Source organism: Sciurus vulgaris (assembly GCF_902686455.1).
Source record: "Sciurus vulgaris genome assembly, chromosome: 3".
Taxonomy (NCBI): domain Eukaryota; kingdom Metazoa; phylum Chordata; class Mammalia; order Rodentia; family Sciuridae; genus Sciurus; species Sciurus vulgaris.
The window spans coordinates 179,769,642-179,792,340 of NC_136463.1; the positions used below are offsets into that span (position 1 = coordinate 179,769,642).

Below are 22,699 nucleotides of genomic sequence, written 5' to 3' on the forward strand. Positions count from 1 at the left end.
ACTTCATTAGCTGTCAGGGAAATACAAGTCAAAACCACAACAAGATTTCATCCCACCCTAATTAGAATAGATATTATCAAAACAAACATAAAATAACAGATACTAATGGGGATGTGGAGAAAAGGGAACTCTCATACACTGTTGGTGGAAATAGAAATTAGTAAAGCCACTATGGAGAGGTGAGGAGGTTCCTCGAGAAAGCAAAAACAGATCTAATACATGATGCAGCTTTCCCACTTTCTGGGTATATATCTAAAGGAAACAGATACTTGCATGCCATATTTATTGTTGCACTTTTCACAACAGCTAAGACATGAAGGCAATCTAGACACCCATTGATGGATGAATGGATGGATGAAGAAAATGTGCCATACATACACAGTGGAATATTCTTCAGTCATAAAAACAATGACATCCTATCGCTATAGCAAAATGGATGGAACTGGAGGATATTATGTTAAGTGAAATAAGCCAGAAGACACAGAAAGACAATGTTCTCTATCATCTGTGAAAGTTTTTAAAAAGTCAACTGGGATATATAATGGTGATTGTGAGAGGCTGGGAAGGTTGTAGGTGAGAGGGGTAACAACAGTTACCCAAACACAGATAGAAAGTTCTAGCATTCTATAGAACAGTGGGGTGACCATAGTGCATAATAGCCTGTTAAACATTTTATAAATAAATATTAGAGAGGCACTCAGAGGCTCTAAACACAGACTGATGATAAGGAGATAGAAACATTCATTCAATTTGATCAGTATGCATTATAGACAAGAGTTAAAACATCACACTATGGTCCATAAGTATGTACAATTATTACATGTTAATAAAATTTTTAAATGTTTAAGGAGATGAAAACATTAACTACCTTGATTCAATCCTCATGCCATGTGTTTGTATATCAAATGATCACATCGTACCTCATAAATTTGTATAATTAAAATAATAATAATTCGTTAAAAAAGATATGTGGATACACTGACTCTGATTCTGGCCTATAAGGACTACAGAAACTGAAGTCTGCAGAACAGACAAGACTTGATCAAAATTTCACAATGCAGTTGGCCTAACGACGCCACTGGGTGGTGACTGAGAGGCCATGGAATACAGTGGGGGCGAGCATGCGCTGTGGGGTCGGACTTCAGGGGGTCAACCTGAACTCCGCGAATTCCTAGCTGCAAGCCCTGAGACAGGTGGTGAACTTCCCTCAGCCTCAACCAGCTGATGTGTGAAATGTGGCTGCACATGGCTCTTATGCCACTGGGTTGTCACGAGGATGAAACAGTTCTGTACCATGAAATGGATACACTGAAAGTGCTTCATGTATCAATAAACAGCTGCTTGGTACCTCTGTTTCTGCATTATTAGTAGGACCATTTAGCATCATCATTATTACTATTTTATTTGTTATTTATTCATCATTATTTCTTAAAGGCTTTAAGAACTATGAGGATCAGACCTAGAATGGAGTCAATGCAGAGCAGGACGATGCTCCTGGAGGAGAAGGGGATACTCACAAAGCACACATCTGCTGCAACAACTGCAGAGCCCCTTTCAGTCTCCTGATCTGATGTGGCAAGTCCATCATGACCATGCACACGCCCTCAAATACCATTCTCAGTCCTCAAATACCATTCTCCACCCCATCCTCCACCTCCCGGGGATGTGTTCTTTTAAGTCATTTATATTACTCCCATCACACACCATTCTGTGGTTTAGGTCTTCAAGCTCCAAACGCAGCCCACTTTCATGTTAACTACATGGTATATTTTAAACTGCAGACTCCTGTTCTCCACCATTAAGTGAGTGCTTGAATCAAGGGCTGTGGGAAGAAGGACCAGGAATTTGCCTTCCAGGGGATTCTGATACACACACGAGTTTCCAAAACACTTGTGATTTGTTTATGTGGGCACTCATCTTAATCCTTCTACTTGGCTGTACATTGATCATCCACAAAAACTACTTTGGTTCCTTTCTCCACTGCTCCACCCACAGTAGGTTTACAATGAGTGTTAATTCAGTAAGTGTTTGCTAATGAGGTGAAGCCACCTCGGATTCCACCATGCTAGGCAGGAGAGAAGTCTGGCAAGTCATCATTGTGGCTGTGAAGCCTGACCCAGCTTCTGATTCTCAAAACAACTCCAGCAAGAGTCCTAATGGATGCAGTGGTAGTACTACGGTTAAACAACTCCACTCCAGGAGAAAAAAAAAAAAAGTGGCAGCAATAGAGGAGAACACACAAAGACCCAGCTGCCCGAAACATGAATAGCCTGGCAAGGCGATCCTGCCAGAACCCACCGAGAATACAGATCAGAGGGAAATGGGAAACCCGAGATGAGCGGGGGTCTCGGTGGTGCTGACCAGAACCCACATTCAAATCCACTTTCCTTCACTTCTTTCTGCCTCTTTCCCTCCCCAAACCCAAAGTTATGCAAGCACCACTCGAGAGCTTTTAGGATAAAAGAACAAGTTCTGTCTAAAGATGGAGGGTCCCAAAGGCTGGCCCGCAGCTGGGCCAGGGCTACATTGTGCTCATTATTCCTGGGATGCCTGAGCCTGAGAGAGTCCCTTTTGCAGCTGGCATCTTGTGAGCTAAGTTACTCACTTGCAAGAATTCGAGAGGAAACACTGGACTTTGTTCTTAAAGATGATTGGAAAAAATTAGGGGAGGACTGAGGATTTTAAACAAAAATGTTGTGGTTCTAAGATCTACCTTTCTTTTTTTTCACCTAACAAAAGAATATGGCTTTGAACACAAATGTGATAGTGTCCTTGAAAATTAAAGAATGCCTGCAACTCCAGTACAAGGACAGTTCCAATTTTAAGGTCCAAAGTTGATAGTATTCAATATGGAGAACTGCACATTTTGCAGATTTTCTTCCTTCAGATACAATGATCCTGCTGGATAGGACCTCAAGAGGCACTGGCCCGGATCGCCAACTCTGGCATTATGATTACCTGCGCCTGCAGGAATCTCCTCTTGATGATTTCTAGGGATGGAGAGTTCATAAACTTTTTACAGCCTGTGAAATGTGTTTTTCACCTTGAATGCAGAAGCCCTTCCCTGTGTCCAGTGGCAATTGCTGCCCAGTTCCCTTGTCTTGCGGCCACACAGACTGACTCCGGCACAACCCTTGCCCTCTTTGGCATGCTGTCCTGAATGCCTGCTCTTTTTTCAATGTCCTTTTAGACCTCAAATAAATGAGCACAACCTAAGGCAATTTGCAGAAAAAACATAGCTCATGAGTCCTCCACTCTATACCCTCCTCAGGAAAAGGACTATTTTTATGCTCCTAACAAATCTGTCTTCATGTGAACAATATTCATAATTTCACATGGTGATTATATTTGAGGTCTTTTTATTCTGTTAACTATTTAAAACACACACACACACACACACACACACACACACACACACACACACTTTGTAGGCTTCACCCAACTAACCTCCCCTCCCTGAATTTGTCTGAAGTGAGTTCATGCTTGGAGGCAATATTTCCCTAATAGGAACAGGATTCAAAATGATGTGGGCTAGTCTTCTAAAGTATCGACACCAAATCTGATCTCATATCCCTTCCAAAAGTAAAGCACATCTGCCTAACGCCTTTATGTCATCAGTCACTGAAAGCATTAAACCGGGGACCTGAGGCCAGTTTTGTGGACTCACTCTCTCCTTTTAAAACTGACCCACTGGCAGTTGCTTGAGGCACCTGATTTTTCAGCTTCACCTTATCAGGAATACTATTTATAATTTATATAAAACGGAGTTGCATCTCACTTACCTGACTCCTCACTGTAGAGAACAAAGTCTAAACTCCTCGCCTTGACCACAAGGCTTCCCGACCCCCAAAGCCCACCACCTTTCTCAGCTTCCAAGGTACCCTGGGTCGTTCTTCTTCATTCCAAAACATTCCAAGACCATTTCTGCCTCTGACAATGAACATTCCCTGTTGTCTCTACTTCCACAAGTCCTTCAGCTGGCTTTCTCACCAATTAATGCTTGAGTGCCTGTACTCTCTCCTCCTGTTTTACAATTAGCAGGTAAATTTCATAAAGTTGCTGTGGGTGTTGCTCACACTGTGCACCAGTGCCTGGCAGAAAGCAGACATCCAGCAAGTCTGTGAATGAATGGACATGTGAGAGGCTTTGTGCACACCATGATCACCCCAAAGGGGTGGGCTTCACATGGACTCCTGGTGTTCAAGACCTGCTTCCCCAACAAGAAGAACAAAGAAAGGAGCGGACCTACAAAGTTGAAAAGAAATCCATGTGCAATCATGCCTTCTCCTTGCCCCCTCTTATATTTTCACCATTCAGAACAAATTTCTGATGATAGAATATGCATAAAACATATTTTCTTTGTTATCTCTAAACCAATTGCTATATTCACCATCCAAAGCAAAAAAGAAGAAAATACACAAAAGAATCCAAAAGCCTACCAGAATTATACATTTCATTTCCAGTTTTGTTTCCATGTCAGCATTATAGTTTGCATAAAAGAAAATTCCTTTTAATGGATTTTTAGGCATGAATATTAGGACAAATTTTGAAAGCTGAAGCAAAGCAAAACTACAAAATTACTCCCAAAGGATTCTGAGAGTACAAATGTTGGAAAATTTGTTTTTTGGATTTGGGAATTGGTGTTGTCATTCTTTATGGTCCGCTTTAGTCAGTTTGCAAATGCAAAGGGAAGAATTACCATTAAAGATGAAACTTCCCTGGCAAAGCCCGACGTTCCATTCAGCGAGAGAAAATACAGCAAGAAAATGATTTTACTCACACCTACCAAGACCTGTGTTTTGAATGTGTGCCCCCAAAATGACAAAAAGCATTTATATCATTAAGAAAAATAAAGCAGGATATGAATTCAGACTACCATCACTCAATGAGCTAATTTTGTTAGTTGTTCCCGATTTTCATTCTTAAAAATGGCTCTAAGCCACACGTGCCTGAGCCTGTCTCCCCAAGAGAAGCCCCGCTGGCCACATGCCCATACCTTGCAGCCACTGTGAGTCCTAGTCTTCATCAGGGGCGTGGTGGTGCACAGCTCGATGGCCTCCGGCTCATGGAAGATGACAGCAGGGAGAGGTTCCTTTTTCAGTGTGAGGACATTCAATTTAGACTTCAGCATGGTCTGAAAGTGCTGAAAGGCAGGAAAATAAGTCACATACAAGTAAGTAGCTTGGACTTTCATGAGGAGCAACTGTACATCAAAACTTAGTAGCAAAATCTTTGTCCTATTAACTGTTTTAATGAGCAAGGCCAAGGACTATTTACTAAATGGAAAGGGGAAAATCCTATCAGGCTGCTACTAAGATGAAACCGGGAGGGAGCCCATCCCGAAGCAAAGACCATCTGCCCCCAGGATCTTCTGTTCTGAGGAGCTTTTCCAAGGTGCATTGGACGCGTTCCTGGAGATGTCAGCCGCATACACGAGCCACAGCAGTAAGATGATCTGAAGAGAGCTGTCAGGGCAAGCCCGCGGCCTCACAGGAGGGGAACAGAAGCACCGCACCGGGGCTTCAGCTCGCCACCCTCCCCGCTCTTGCACACGCTGGCTGTGGAACTTCGGGAAATTCATTACTTCTCATTAGCTTCTTTAAAACTGATGTCTTGGGGCCAGGATCCTAGTAAATATTCTATCTGCAACCTCTGGAGGCACTAGTTTTAAGTATGCCCTGAATCCAGCTATACCGAGTTACTAATGTCTACACCACCCAGTCCGAGGCTGCATCCTTGCTCGGTCTATTATTACAGCATCCATACTGGTCTCATCACTTCTAACTTTGTCCCTATGGTGACTACTGCCACACAGAGAGTATCCTACTAAACCACAAATGTGGCATGCCACACTTCTCTCCTCGAGATCTCCCATGTCTGCCCATCTTCTAAGGAAAACTCCTAAGTTCTTGCTCTTGGCCTTTGAGGACATCAGTACCGTAGGGGCCTGCCATCCCTCTGCGTTCATTTTCCACCCCTCACCCCCTCATTTGTGGATACAGCCACAGTGGTTTCCTCATTCTTGCAAGAATCTCTGAACATGCTGCTCCTGCCCTAAGGTATTTGCAAGCCTTACTTCCTTGCCCCCTGATCAAATGCCACCTCTTGTCAACATTACCTAAAAGAGTGCATGTGCACACACACACACATGTGCAGATGCATGTGTGTGCACACACCTGGCTTCACTCGCCCTTTGCACACACAAAGCCCCGTGCTAGGACAGCCCCCGACTCAGAAGGGTTCTAGGCTTGGTTTAACGCTCTTGGTTTAAAGTCACCTTCTGGAAATTCTGAATCATTTCATCACTGAACTTGTGTGTTGCAAGTGAGGTCTAATGCATAATGGAGCACATGGATGAGTCACAGAGATACTCGATCTGTGCCTTCCCGTTCGCCTCAGGGATAGAAGAATCCTGACAGATCCATGACACATGGGAAGCCAGCAAGTCAAGGTGAATGCAAGGTCAGCATGCTAAGCCTGCGACTGAGTAAGGAGGGGCACCCAGAGCCCCAGGAGGCCACACTGGGTGACCAGAACTTTCTCCAAATGCAGGGAAAAGTCAGTTGTGTACTAGAGGCATGAGGGAGGTGGACTCCTCCCCTATCCTTTCCCACCCACATTGCCTCCCTGTGTCACACAACCACGTGCACTGAAAACAGTGCTGTGACCTTTCCAGAAAGAGATTCATGAAAAAAGGAAACGCTTTATACTTTAGAATATTTAGTAGCAGGATTTTTGTGTGTTTGTTCCTTTGTTTCAAATAGAAGACCCTGAATTTGAATATATGTGTGTATGTATAAATGTATGTGCATACTGGGGATTGAACGCAGGAGCCACATCCCCAGTCCTCTTTTTAAAATTGTTAATTTTTAATTTTGAGACATGCCTTCAATTTTATTTTCAAATTTACATAACCAGCTCCCGTGACTGCATGAGCCAGTTCCAAAAAAAAAAAAAAAAAAAAAAAAAAAAATCTCTTGATATACATCTTCACCTAGTTCTCTGTGTTTCTCCAGCTGAGCTTTGATGGATACAGCCACCTTTTAGGGAAAAAAAATTGCCAGCTCAGATCCTTTCAAATGGGAGAGAGACTTGCTCTTACAACCCCCAGAGTACAGGTGTGTTTATGAGGTGATGGGGGAGGGTGGGCAGGGAGAAAGGAAGGAAGGAAGCAGTGGAGGAAGGGCAAGTCTTCTTTGGAATCTGGAAGCTTCTGCTTTGCTCTTCATTGACTTCTGTCCAGTGGAGGTGCTAGGTTTGGAGCTGCCAAGTGGCAGCAATGCTTGGGAGGAACAATGTGGGTCACTGAGAGTGAGAGCTGAAGTTATTTAGCCTCTGGGGCAGAGAAACTGGGGCCAGAAGATGAGCAAGTATAAGGAGGAAGCATTGGAAAGATGAGGGAACCAGAGGAACGAGAAACCATGGGGCACCTCGGTCGGTCCAGCTTCTGCCACAAAGTAAATTCCTGAAAGGGACTCCGAACACAGCGCCCTTCTCAGGAGGGTGGATGCCCACGCTGCCCAGAAGTTCTGCAATTGTCTCCTGTCCTCACTGTCCTTATTATAGGTCCAGATTCCACAGCCACTTAGTCAGTCCCAAGCACACAGGGACTGGAAGTGGTACACATCCTGTCCCTTGGTTCCTTAACAGGAGCCAAGATAAAAAAAAATAATTGTGGGGAGGACAATAAAGAAGTTCACATTCCAACTCTGCGTGACCTGTGGTGCAATGTCACCTGCCTAACTCCTCAGAACTGGGCTTCCCCGGACAGCCAGCATGTGCCCACCCAGCTTTCCCAAACAACTATGTGAGCCCAGGCACGGTTGCAGGCACGGCTGGAGCAGAAATAAAATGTGAGTCTCTGTATGGAAGGGTTCCTCCTGGCTCCTGGTGGAGCCTTGTGTCTGGGAGCGCTCTCTAGGTCAGCTAATAAGGGAGGCTAAGATGATACATAAAAGAGAAATACAGAAAGTGAACCCTTGAAAGTTTTTCCCTTTAATGCTTTTGTCCATTTTGCCCCCTCTGAAAAGAGAAAGGTAAAAGTGGGAAATAAAATGCAGATTACATGATGAATTATTGTGGCTGCAATAATACATCTTTTCATGGCAGATTAACATTATATGTAACCAATTTGCTATTTTAAGTCTTTGGTACAAGTGCAAGAGTTGGAACCATTAGTTTCTCCCTGCCTGGGGGAAACTTCTCTACCACTCTATGCTGCCTTGTGGAATGAGGTTCCCTGCCTCTGGATATGTGACCCAAAGAATACGTGACACAGGCTGGCCATCTGAGTGCCTCCCGCCCCTGCCCAAAGGCAAGTGCCAAGGCAACTGGAGATTGGCCAACACTACTGTCCTTCTGGGAGATCAACATATACACTGAGGGGCATGAGTCCTGAACTGCTGCTGACCATCCTACCCTTCAAAGTCAGTCTGAGACTGAGACCAGGTAGAGAGAAGGGAAGCTGAGAAACAAAGAAACACAGCCTTGGAGCCCTTGGACCCAACTGTGCCTGAGTTGAATCCACCCATGGACGCACTTAGAATATGAACCAGTATGTCTCCTTGTGCTTATGTGAGTTTGAGTTAGGAGTCTGATCCTTTCAACATGGAGTCTAGCAATACAAACTACTTTGTAACAAAAAATCATCTGTGAAAATAAAACAGAGGCGCTATCAAAGAATTGTAAGAGGACTTCATCAACTTAAATTGCAGAAATACATGTTAACTTTATCTTTTAAAATAAGTGAGTCTTTTAAAATAAGTGAATCTTGCACTTATTTGGTCAAGTAAAGCCTTAATGATACAGTGTCTGCTAATAACCTAAAGTAAGTAGTATAATCCTCAGGTTATTTGTGTCTAAGATAAAACCCTCAGAGCTGCTGCCAGGGAAGATGAGTTTTAAGTCTTCAGAGATGGCCACACAGTGTACCTGCAAGGACCCCTAATTTAGGTGGCAAGTGCTCTAACTCGGGTTACAAAGACCCAGATGTGAAACCCAGCTGTGCCAGAGCTGCATGGCCTTGTTCTTCCTGGGCCTTGATTTTCTCCAATCTGTCATCTCTAAAGTACTATACTATCCCATGTCCAAAATGATACAGCTTGTTCTTTACACACACAGTACAATAAAAATAATGCAACTTAAAGGAAACCAATTCAGAAGCACTACACAAAAGCAACAAAAGAGGAATGGCATAGAGGAGCTTAAGGAAAGCCACTGCTCCCAAATCAAAGATGCAGAGAATTCCATAAAGAAAATGTGTTATTCATTCTTTAAAGGGAAGTGAATAATGTTGTAGAAAATTAGAGCGCTGCCCTGGACAAATTAAACAAAGCTCAGCTTTCTGCATTTGGTGCTTTATGTGTGATCCCAAAATAGAGCCTCTAAATCAAACCCCATTATGCGGATGGGGTAATCGCCATGCCCTGTATAATTTTACAGTTGGCACTGCTTCCTACTGCTATTCAGACATTAATCTCTGACAGTTTAGCGGGTGGAGATTTACATATTTTACCAATTCAAATTGGGTGTATCTCACCTTTGTATTGATTCCGTATCCAAAACATAAAGCATCTTTGGAAGTCAAATCCCACTTCCCTTTTTATAAAATAACTGGAACATTATCCTCACTCAAATTAGAAGGAAAGCATTAAAATTTTAATCTTCTGCCCATCCTTGCATCTTGAAGGCTGACTATAATGGTCAGTTGTAACTTGCAAATTACTGATTCAGTACCGCCCTCATCAAGCTTCAAAAATGTTGCAAATCGCTCTTCTGATGAGACCCACAAGGAAACAAGTGGGTGAATCACATTAATGAAAAACTTCAGCAACCCCGAAAAATGTTAATTTGGTCAAGTGCACAAAAATCGTCGGGCTCTGACATCCACTCATAACCACACTTGATTTTATTACTTTGGGGGTATGCAGGAATGAATGGAACTCACTTGTGCTTCGCTTACATTTTATACCACTTATTTTGTAGAAGGTATGTCCAGGCCCCAAACTTGAGAAAAGGAACAATGGTGACACTCTTTTTTGACCTTTAACAGGATAGTTAGCTTATCTCTTAAAATGTAAATTCTCAGATTTCTGCTTTGACGTGTTTGTTCTGGCATCTTCACAAACAGCATAAAAGAAAAAAAAAATTGTTAAACGGAAAACAGTTTGCATATAATTAAAAGTAATTTTGAGTTAATAAAAACCGTTTGAATTAAATGCAGCTTTTCTTTGAACACTTTTAATGCAAAGGGTTTTGTTGGTGTATTTGTTTTTGTCCTTTTTAAAACAGGGTTGGATCATTTCCCCAAATCTAGGACACACCCACAAAAGTGAACCACTTGAGTTCAAGAATTCACTTTTAATGTAGTTTATCAACTTAGTAGTTTCAGAAAAAAAAGGCCTACATGAATTTGCCACTTGCCTTCTTGCTGCAAATTTTTCTAGTGGACTGTTTTATTCAAAATGTTTTTCAAGCCCTACATATACACTCTGTCGGACTATTGACTGTCTGTACCTATTAAAAAGATGGCTATTAATAAACTAAGTGAAAAGAGTCACATTCACACGTCCAAATTTATTCATGCAGTTTTGATTATGGAGGCTTTTTTTTTCTTTTCCAGCATCACAGATTCTCTCAAGAGATCATGGGGGAGAGGCACAAAAATATCTTCAAGCCAGTCCAAGGAACACCTGACAGCTCTGGCGCATGAGGAGGGCGCATTCACACGGGAGTGTGTGTGTTGAATATACGCAGATGTAAATGTCAAGAAGCATAAACGTTTTCAAATAAGTAAGCATAGATAAATAAATAATACATACAAGCATATATTTAAATAAGCATAAATAAATAGGCATATATTTTTTTTTCACACACACATATAGTTGTATATAATAACCTCTCCCTTATTCACAGAGGATACATTCCAAGATACCTGTGGATGCTTGGAACTGCAGATAGTACTGAGCCCTGAACATACTATGCTTCTTCCTGTACATCAGGAAGAGAGTAACAATAATAACTAATAATCAGAGCCAGGCATGGAGGTGCACACCTGTAATCCCAGTGACTAAGGAGGCTGAGGCAGGAAGATCATGAGTTCAAGGCCGACCCTAGGAACTTAGAAGATACTGTCTCAAAACAAAAAGAAGAAAAGGGCCAGGGGTATAGCTCAGTGGTAGAGCTCCCCAGTTCAATCCCTAACACTGCAAAACAAAAACTGGTAGCAAAGCAGAACGATTACAGTATGCTATAATAAAAGTCACATGAACGTGATCTCTCTCAAAATATTTCATTGTGCCGTTCACCTTTTCACTTAGAGGAAGCATTTTATGGCTTCTCTTTGGCATTTCTGGATCGCTAACATCACTACTTTTTTCTTTCTTTTTCCTTTTCCAGTTCTGGGGATTGAACCCAGGGGTCCTCAACTGCTGAGCTACAGCTCCATCTCCAAGCCCCTCTTTTTTTTTTAATTATTATTATTTTTTTTTATTTTGAAATGGGAGTCCTCACAAAATTGCCAAGGTTTGGCTTCAAACTCGAGACCCTCCCGCCCAGTGTATCATGTAGCTGTGATGACAGGCATGCACGACCGTGCCCAGGATAGCATCACTACTCTTGTACTTTGGGAACATTCCCTATAAAACAAGAGCACTGTGATACTGCAACAGTCCAGTCGGTAATTGAAATGGCTACTCAGTGACTAACGGGCAGGTAGCGTACACAGCATGGATACGCAGGGAAAACTGATGATTCATGTCCTGGGAGGGACAGAGTAGGACGGCACTAAAGTTCATCATGCTACTCAGAATGAAGCATAATTTAAAACATTAATTGTTTATTTCTGAAAGTTTCCACTTAATATTTTTGGACTGTTGTTGACTGCGTAACTGACATTACAGAGAATAAAAACCACAATAAGGGGAGATTACTGTATGTGCATGTGTGTACTACTGTGTGTATGCATGTTTCAGATTAGAAACATAAATAAGAATAAATAAATATGATGCATCTCTAACTTAAGTAGTTTCTGTTATCTTCTAAACTCTTTTTCTATATGTAAATAGTCATTGTTCTACTATTCTAATTGGGAACAGTTAAATAATCTATTGTTAAATATGGGTTGCAAGCTGTCAGTTCAAAGATATATTTGGCCTATAGGTACTATAGGTATGTTTTATTTGATTCACAGATTGCTTTATGATTAAAATTTGGGTAGTATTTAAAAATTGAGATCCATATGTAATTAAAAATCTGCATTTCCACTTATGTTGAAAAATCAGAAGTGCAAAAGCAACCTGCATTTCTCAAGGCAACAATCAGCTCCTGCTGGTTGTTGAAATGATCCCTATTGACTTTGGGCTTTCTTCAGCAAAAGATCATGATCTCCTCCTGCCCAAAAAGCAAGTTTTCTCTTTTATAATAACTGCTAGTGGTTTTTTTATAGTCATATTATATCTTTCCAAATTTACTCCTATCCATTCCTTGGTTGAACCTCACAGGCATGCAAATTTGTTAACTCTTGATGTAAAACAACAAATGCTACAAGCACAGAACAAAAATTTCACCCATTCCAAAGGCAGAAAAATTAAGTACAGCTAATTAAATCATACTAATATTTAAATTATAAAAATTCAACCCAGAGAGTGTAAGTAAGTGAATGATAGACAAGAGTAATAAGGTAAATAGGCCAACATGTCTGTCACTCCACTCAATGAATATGGGAGGGGAATAAGCACTGAAGAATTTCCTCTTCTCCAAGTCACTGATTCCTACCTGTCCCTGGTGATGTATCTTGTTGCTCTGAATATAATTTAACTGCTAACGATCAGTAGGTTTTACTTCCGCTTTTAAGTAACATGCATTAACAGAAACAGGAGTGGCCCTCACTTAAAACAATAAAACTTGAGAAAACTTAGGAAATGACAGTTCATGAGGCACTGGGTGTCAGGCAGCAAGGCCAGCAGTCCCTGAGAGATGTGAAACAAAGGAGGTCTTGAAAGAGTCGGCAGGCCACAGTGCGGGAGGAGACACAGGCAGGGCCCAGCAGACTCCCTGAGCTGAGGACAGAGATGAAAGCCAGGGGAGACAAAGAGAAGTACTGCACAGAGAGAGGATTCTGTAAACCCCCAGAGGGTCCTCTGAAATACTCATCAGAGCACTGATCAGCATATGAATGACAGAAAACCAACCAAGACTGGAAAGGAACTCTGGGAAGGATTAGAGATGAGCATCCTGTTGCTCATACAGTTAACATTGCCTGTTCACCCCGCCAGGCTGCAAACACTCAGGCTTCACAGGGCCTTGGGCAGCATCCTCAGGAGGGTCTAATCTCCCTAGTGAGGAATCATTAGCACTAGACCATATGCTGCTCCGGCCCCACCCTACAAATCTTAAAAGGAAGGTTCTGCAAAAAGATCAGATTGTTTCCAAGTAATTAATGGAATACAACAACAATACAAAGTTGAAGAATAATTGTAGGAATATAAAAATATCCTGCACCCAGCAAGGTAAAATTCAAAATGTCTGACATTTATTGGGGAAAAAAAAAAAAAAATCAATGAACATGCAAAAAGGCAAGAAAATAAAAGTTATAATAATGAGATAAGTCAACTGGTCGAAACCTACCTGAATCGACACAGACATTATAAATGAGCAGGCAATGACATTAATACTGTATTTTCTGTGTTTACTACTGCTCTGGAGGTTTCATCCAGAGCAATAAGAAAGGGCTCCATACTGGAAGGCAAAGTAAAACTGTTTTTATTCCCAATGTAGTCATCTAAGGTTTGCCACTAACCCAACATAGTTTAATGAGAAACTACTAGAGCTAACACAGGAGCAAGGTTGACAGACAACAGATCAATGCATAAAACTCTACTGTTTGTTTAAGAGTCCAGCAATAAAGGTGTATGTCCATGAAAGACTGTTTTTCACCAGCAGCTATGTCTTCAACAGCCCACAACTTGAAACAACCTGAATGTTCCTTGTCGGATGGATAAACAAGCTGTGGTATGTCCTTTCAATGGAACACTATGCAACAAAACAGAAAGGATTAAACTCTTGTTACACTCTACAACACGGACAAGTCATCAGTAATCACCCTGAGAACACGAATATACTGCAGGACCCCATTTACATAAAGTTCCAAGAAATACAAGCCAGTGTATGGTGACCAAGAATGGATCAGTCATTGCCTAAAAACAGGGAATTAAGGGAAAAGTGCCAAGAACCTGAAGCAGACTTCGTGGTGACGGTTTCATGAATGTATGTAAACTAATCGAACTGTTCTTAGAAAACGTAGAGCCTGTTGTGTGTTGAGCATGACTTAGGGAAGTTATTTTTCAGAGGAAAATCCAATTTCATATGGCCCTTTGATCCAATCAAACTGCTTCATCTGGTGCTCCGTGCTATAGGAAAAGGTTGCTGAGCTGAACATAGTAAGAAACAAATCCTGATCTCTGGCAGGATCCTAAAGACTTTCCCAAGTAAAATTCTGCCTACACAGGATTTTAACCTTCCATGCTGACTTTAGAATCCATCGCTTACATTTTATATTCATTGATAGTCAGCGTCCCTTCTGTGTGGACAAATGGTGGCGTTTAAGTCTGGGGCAAGGAAAGCGCAAGATGAAACTAGAACATCCTGTTGAGTCATGAACTAAGAATGTGCTCATAAAATGATGAGGACACACCAAATGACTACTGGCAGCCACCTGAAGAAGCTCTCAATGGCCAACTTTATACAATCCGAGGGACAATTATGGATAAACTAATAGATTGATGAGCAAATTTGATATGATGGAGGAGAAGAGAGGAGAGGAGAGGAGGGGAGGGGAGGGGAGGGGGGAGGGGGAGGGGAGGGGAGGGGGAGGAAGGAAGGAAGGAAAGAAGACTTCTTACAGAATAATCACACTCTATAAATATGGAATTCAAGACAGAAATCTAAAGTAATCATTAACAAACACCAGCATATTATGTTTTATAGCATGAATCATATTTAAGGCTAAAATTGGTAAGCAAAATATGATGAAAATCAAGATATTTATACTGTTTCAAAGAATCTCTCCAGAAGATATTTATTTTATAAAGAGAAATACAGAAACGCAAGCAAAATCTGTCAGACATTACCTAACCAAGGGTCCAATGCCACCATCACCAACAGGGAGACACCCTGACACCCTCCTCTTTCTAGATACTGTAGGCTGAGAAGGGCACAGCACCATTTCTGAAGAATCCTTGCCAAAAATGAATAACCTGAACTTAATCATTAAAACATACAGACAAACCCAAACTGAAAGGTAGAATAACAGCCCAGAACCTTCCAAAAACGTTCAGGTCATGAAAAGCAGAGAACAGAACTGATCACAATAAGATACTAAGGAGACATGACAACCAAATAGCATATTTGCCATCTATTCCAGAGAAAAGGCATTCGTGGGACAACTGACAAAATTTGAAGAATGTCTGAAAATTATGTATTCTGCCAATATCACTTTGCTGGATTTTATTATTGTACTATGATTGCTCTTACACCATTGCACTATTATTATTATTGTAAAATGTTATCATTTGGAGAAGCTTGGAAATTCTCTGTCCTGTTTTTGCCATGATTACAAATGTAAGGTCATTTCAAAATGAAAAGTTGAAAAAATGAAAATAGTCCTTGACTTCCTGAGTTTTTATTTTAATTACTGATAAGCATCACTTGTATGTTTTCAATTAATATTTTAAGAGTAATTTTGCATTTGACTCATGCATATTTTAGCAGTATAAAGATATTATTCCACTGAAGTCGATTATTCTAGTTTTGGACAAGAAATCTGCTATAATTCTTAATTTTTGTCCCTCTGTAATACATCTTTTCTTTCTGACACCCTTCAAAATTTTTTTTTATTTTTAGATTTCAACTGTTTAAATATGATGAGTGTAGTTGCATAACTTTTTTCAGTACTTTTTAATGTTCTCTGAGCTTCTTGGATATGCAGATTTGTGATTTTTATATCTTTCATTATTTTTGGAAATTTTCCAGTAATTTTCAGTATTTCTTCCACCCTATTATCTTTCTTCTCCTTCTAGGATTCTAATTACACATATATTAGCCCACCTAATGCTGTCCCACAGATCTTGTATGTTTTATATATTCTTTTATTCTTATTGTGCTTCAGTTTGGGTAATTTTTATTGGTCTATAGGCAAGTTCACTTTCCCTTTGTTAACTCTACCAATGAGCTCTTTTTATAAAATTATTTTTAATTTTTTTAATGGTTGGTGTCTTTTTATTTTTTATTTTTATTTATTTATTTATTTATTTTTTATAGACTGCATTTTGATTCACTGTACACAAATGGGGTACATCTTTTCCCTTCTATGGTTGTGCACGATGTAGATTCATACCATTCGTGTAATAACACTTGTACATAGGGTAATGATGTCTGTCTCACTGCACCATTTTTCATACCCCCTCTCATTTCCCTCTACATAATCTAAAGTTCCTCTATTCTTCTCTCACCCCCAAGCCCCCCACCCCCATTATATATCATCATCCACTTATCAGGGAAAACATTTGGCCTTTGGTGTTTTGGGATTGGCTTATTTCACTAGCATAATATTCTCCAATTACTCCATTTATCTTCAAATGCCATATTATTATTATTCTTTATGGCTGAATAATATTCTGTGGTGTATATATACCACAGTTTCTTTATCCATTCATCTGTTGAAGGGCATCTAGGTTGGCTCCACAAAGATATACAGGCAATTAATATATATATGAATAAGAGTTCAACATCTCTAGTAATTAGAGAAATGCAAATTAAAACAACTCTAAACTTTTACTCCAATTAGAATGGCTATTTTCAAGAACATAAGCAATCACAGATGTTGGCGTGGATGTGGGGACAAAGGCACACTCATGCATTGCTGGTGGAGTTGCAAATTGGTGCAGCCACTCTGGAAAGAAGTGTGGAGATTCCTCAGAAAACATGGAATGGACCCACCTTTTGACCAGTTATCCCACTCCTCGATTTATACCCAAAGGACTTAAAATCAGCATACCACAGTGACGCAGTCACATCAATGTTTATAGCAGCTCAATCCCAATGAGCTCTTTAAAGGCCTCCTTCAGCTCTCCTACCTTGCTGATGTCACTCCTACTGTTCAGGCTTTCTCTATCAGTTACATTTACTATTTCTTGCAGCTTCTCCTTGTTGAAATCCTCGTGTGTTCACATGTGCAGGCGCGCATTCCATTTTTCTACTAGAACAGTTAATACACTAATCAAAATGACTTTAAATTCCATATCTGAGGCATCTCCAAATTTGGTTACACTAATGGTTTTTCATCTTCAAAATGGGTATCTTTTCTTTTTTTTCTGTTTGTGTGTGTGTGTGTGATATTTTAATCAAATGGTGGACATGGTGTGTAGTAGATCTGGGGTAACCAGCACTTTTACGTGAAAATGACCACATCTCTTCTGCTCAGGATAAGTACTGTGGGGTTCGAGGAAATCCAGTCTGATTGGGCTGCTTTGGGGCTTTGGTTCCTCTAGATTAGCCTGTCCCTGAGAGTAGCATCTGGTTGAGAAGGTACCCCTCCAATACTGCCCAGTGTTCCTGGTGTCTCAGTATGCCATTTCTGCCCTCATATCTGTGACCGCCTGTGACCAGAGAGGGTCTCACCCCTTCTCTCTCCTCCCCAAAGGCTGACTGTTGTTATCCTAGGTGCTTTTCACCCTGGGGCAGGGGAGGATTCTCTCTGGTCCTACCTCAGCCTCAAATAGGTTGTGTCCTTCGGTCCTGGGATGAGGCTTTCTCGGTGACCCCGATTTTGCCCCAGATGGAGGGGATCTCTAAAGGTCTGAACCAGGGTGTTTTTCTGCGATTACCTGGAAGCAGACTTGTTTTCTTTTCCCCTGCACAAACTGCAGTGGATCTTCACCCAATGCCCAGAAAGCAACAGAATCTGTCACTTGACCCCAGCTGTAAAGTCTCCTGCTGCTTTGGGAGTGAAGAGTCCAGGAGGAGCAAAAGAACAAGGCTCCTCCAAGCCTGCCCCAACAAAGGAGTCTTCTTAAGTGCCTCGTCTGGCTCCCAAAATCTCTCCCAAGCCCCAGTCGAGGTGTGTTTGAAAGAGTCCTTGAGTTGGTAGAAAGTCCCTTCAGATATCTAGCTACAGCGGCTCTACCCTCCCAGGTTACCCCACAATTGACCTTTGAAATAATTTTAACTTTATTTTTCTAATCCTCTAATATTATGGACCATGTGCCACCATGTTCTGCCACAGGTGAGCCAGAATTCACATGAGGTCTCTTTCTGGAGACCCCATGTTCTACATGTTGCCGGCTGTGGACGCAGTATGATCTCCTAGCTCTTCACTGTGTCTGAGAAGTTACAATTCCATGAATTACCTGGCTTTTTCTTGGTAAAAAGAAGGTGATGCTTTCTCTAATTTTCTATGTCCTAGGCAGAAGCCAATAGTAAAACTTACATTTTTAATCAGTAAAAACCAAGTGTGTTGAGGAATACTTTGTTCTTGGAAGACACAAAATGTTCACATTAATATTACCTATCACTTCCTAAATTTGCCTTTTCCAACTCAGATATTCACTTCTCTGTGGATGCTGACCACTAACTGGGTGTGGTGAGCTTCCTATCTGCCTCCACAGACACCTCTCCGTATGCACACATGGCCCTAGCCTCTCTCGTAAGTAAATGTAGAATAGGAACCCCTCAGCTCTGTAGGGGGAACCTGGAACTACAGAATGCTAAGAACAGAGCAACCTTCCAGATGACTTCCAACTCCCTCATTACACAGATGAGGACATCACATTCAGGAAGTGAGGAGATGAGTCTGAGGTCACCCAGGGATAAGACCTTCCAGGGCAACCACAACCAGAACGCCAGGCCTCAGACAACTGGCTCTGTTCTTGAGTCAGCATTCTCTCCTGGGTTACTTCTGCCGCCTGTCTAGAGCAGTCAAGGTAACTGCTACCTCATTCTTTAGGACTGCATAATGGACCTGATTTTGTAAACAAATATCACAATCTCATAATTAAATGGAAGGCTTTAGAAGCAGAAAATGGTAAGTTCACTCCTATGTCAAAATATTTACCCTTAGCCAAGTTGTGTACATGCTCAGAGTTCCACCTGCCTCATCATAGAATAGGGTCAGCAGTATGTACATATGTATGTGTGTGTGTGCTTGTGTGTGTGCACATGCATGTGTGTGAACTCCATTTACATTTTCAATAACACTCTGAGGAAAGCACAGCAGATCCATTTCAGGCAATCTGATTTCACAGACCAGATTCTCTTAAAACCCTGAAGCATTTCCTCCATAACACCCCCTAAATACCTAGAAGAGTAACTGGCACACATGAATGCACACAGAAGTCTTTCCTCTTTTTTCTTCCTCTTTTCTGCCATTTAAATCTGGACAACCACTTAAAAGTGCCAGGAAGCAAACACACCAAGATGTTAAAAGTAGCTATTTTCAGGTTGTTGAATTGCATATAATGTTTTTCTCTTCTTTGCTTGCTTTCCTTTTACTAATTTGTATTTTCTACCATTTAAAAAGGCCATGTCTATTAATTTCATGCCAAGTTTAACCTAAGTTATTTGTAACCAAGTAGATGGAGTAGATGCCTACCCAAGGCAAGGCAGTCTTTAAAGACTTGAGCAAAGCAAGCACTCAGTGAGAAATAACCCTGAGAGCGTCTCTTTCTCCAGAAGAAAAAGTGAGGACACAGCAGAGAATAAAAACAGAACAGAGTAAGAGAATGGAAAAAGACAAATCAATGTGAGATTTAGAAACCATACCAAATATTATGATTTAAGATTCCAAGGACTCTTTCTCATATGTCTTCAAAAGACTTCATTTAGGTCCCCAAGGACAGTCCCAAGGACACCTCTGTGGTTCTGATTTGAAATGTTCAGCTAGTGTATGAACACTGCTTACTAGGACAGAGCACGTATGCGCATGTGTTATAAACACACATATATCTACGTCCACACACGTTTGGTTTTGTTTTCATGTCATTGTTGTTCGACAAAATTCCTGTGCAAGACTGTTTTGGTTAATGTAAGGAATGAACATCATCTTGGCAAGCTAGAAGAAAACTAAAAATAATTCTGTCCTCAGGCTTCCAATGGTTGGGAAGGTGATGTGCCTGAGCTTTGGTGTGCTAGAGTCACCTCAGTAAGAGCTCAGTGGAGAGCTCTGTGCTGCAAAGTCACCAACAGAGGACAGAGAATGCATCTGCAACAGGGGACACCTTTAGGAGAATGTAAAACCAAGGAGGAAAAGCCGTCCACACTAGGGAGACAGAAACTCTAATATTTTGCTGACTGTCTTCTCGATTAGCAAGCATCACATCTATGAGGATTTTTCTGAAATTTCTCACCTTCGTCTGCAACTAGAACTAGCCCCTCTTCTCACCTCACGGCTGAATCGTTCTGGGTACAATAGTATTGGCACGGCACCTGGAATACCTAAAGGCACTGTTCATGTACTGTCTTCCTCATATCCTACCTACTAACAAGATGTCTGGCACACAACAGTCAGTAAAGAAACCTTTAATAAATAAATGAACGAATACATGAGTGAGCATAAGCAACACCTTTGGAATTTAAGAACAATTTCTTCAAATGCTTAGTGACTATTCGCATCTCATCTCTCTTCCTCTATTCCTCTACTCCTGGACTGCACTACTTCTTTCTGAAGACCATCTTAGCGACGAGTCTGGTCTGAACCCACAGCCAAATATTCCAAACTCACTAGCAGGTTGCTGACAGTTCTCAGCCAGGGGGACCAGGACCAATGGCCACACTTGGGTCCACTGAAATCTCAAGAATTTCCGTGGATATAAAGGACTGCACCTGTCGCATGTCATGCAGCAGCAGGCAGGTGATTAGGATGTGACATGCCACCCTCTATGCCAGTCTCCTCAAACCATAGTGGCAGACAGGGCTCTTTCCCACTGGCATGGCACAGAGATCAAACCAGTGAGGAAAGTAACAGCCAAAAGGCCCCAGCATCTGAAGAAGCACCTCTCAACCCTCCTTCCAATGGTTTCAGAGTGGAATGTGCAGAGAGAACTCACCCACAGGTAGGAAATGCTAATAAGTGCAACATGCATAAGAAAGCAAGCGAACAGCAAGAGGAAGGGAGGGGGACAAGTCTTTGGAAAAGTCTTTGGCAAAAAGGAAGGAAAGGAGGCAGGGAGGAAAGTCCTACTCTCCTAAAGCGGCTGGAACAGAGTACCCCAAACTGGGTGGTTGCCCTAATGGTTCTAGAGGCCAGAGATGGGACATCAGACATCTGCTGTCCCAGATGGCTCTAAGGGAGAAGCTGTGCTTGTCTCCTCCAGCTTCTGGTGCCTACAGCGATCCTTGGCGTTCCTTGGCCCAGGACCCCATCACTGCAAATGCAGCTGTTGCTCAGTGTGTCACATGTCATCTTCCCACCGTGTATGTCCTGGATCTGTGTCCAAATTTCCTTTTCTGTAAGAACAGCAGTCATATGGGATAAGGACCCACCCTGATGGCCTCTTTTTAACATGAGTTCCACTTTAACAACCCTAAGTCCAAATACAAGGGCATTCAGTTGGAGTGGGGGTTGAGGAAGGGAGATCAAGGAGATTCAGCCCCTAACAAGCAAGGAGGGTGCTTACCCAGTGAACTCTCCATGGTCGCAAGCGTACCTGAGCACAGGCATCTCACTGGCCACCACCAATCAACAGTACTAGTGTTTGCTGCATGCAAACCCAACGTGTGTTTAAACATCTCAGGACTAGATACAATGGAAGCAGGGAGGTGCTGGTAAGGCATCTGAAGTCTGTGGACTTGAACTTGACTGTAGGCTGCACAATCTCAAAAATGTCAACGGTTCAGTAAGCAGCCCGGCCACCAATCAGCAAGAACTCTGCCTTGTGGGTTGGTGGGTTTACTTTTTAAGAGTTCATGAGTGCAAACAGCAACCAACACTTGTCAGGTTTCATCACAAGCCAGCTTGCTTCTTCCTTGCTCCGATCGCCCATGAACTGACACAAAAAAGAACACACCTTTTAAATCCCAGTGCTGGTTTATTCAACCATTTATTCACTAATCCCCTTGTTTAGTGAGTTGGGCACTCTTCAGGGTACGTGGATTTCATGGAGCTAAAGTCAACCAGAGATTTTGACTTTGAGAATACAAGTGTTCCCCCATTTCCAAAGTTCATGTGTCTGTTTTCTTCAGACTCTTAATTACAAAGGGCAAAGGAAACCTCCAGTTGACACTATAGATGCCCTAGTCTTGGTCCTCAGGACTCCCCGCTCCCGTGTGCCCCAAGGCTCATTCCAAAGCCACAGAAGGCAGGTGCAGTAGAGGGAACAGACCTGGAGCTCTCAATGAATGTGTGGGGACTTAGAGCACAAATACCCCAACCCCAGCCCTGCAGGAGATCAACTACGGGTTTTGGGGGTTGGTTTTGTCAACGTATCTGAGAATTTCCCCGCAGAATTAAGCTCCACTCACATCCCCAGGGCAGCTGGCCTGAGAGAAGCCACCTCATTGACTTCTTCCCCTCCCCTGTCCCACATCTCTGATCTCCACCAGTGTTTCCTGCTCAACCTAAACAGCTACTTTCACTCAATTTCTTATTTCAGGGTCCATTTCTGGAAGACCCCCAAACTAAGATAAAACCTAACTGTACCTCAGTCCA

At 41.9% G+C, this 22,699-nt stretch overlaps 1 protein-coding gene across 2 annotated transcripts in view; it reads right to left on the reverse strand.

Annotated features, from left to right (window-relative positions):
- PID1 (phosphotyrosine interaction domain containing 1) overlaps window positions 1–22,699 on the reverse strand; it is a 226,555-nt gene that overhangs the window by 117,000 nt on the left and 86,856 nt on the right. For both annotated transcript variants that reach the window (XM_079132653.1, XM_079132654.1), the window contains exon 2: window positions 4,997–5,143. In XM_079132653.1, the coding sequence (XP_078988779.1) occupies window positions 4,997–5,143 (147 nt within the window). The remainder of the gene's footprint in view (window positions 1–4,996; window positions 5,144–22,699) is intronic.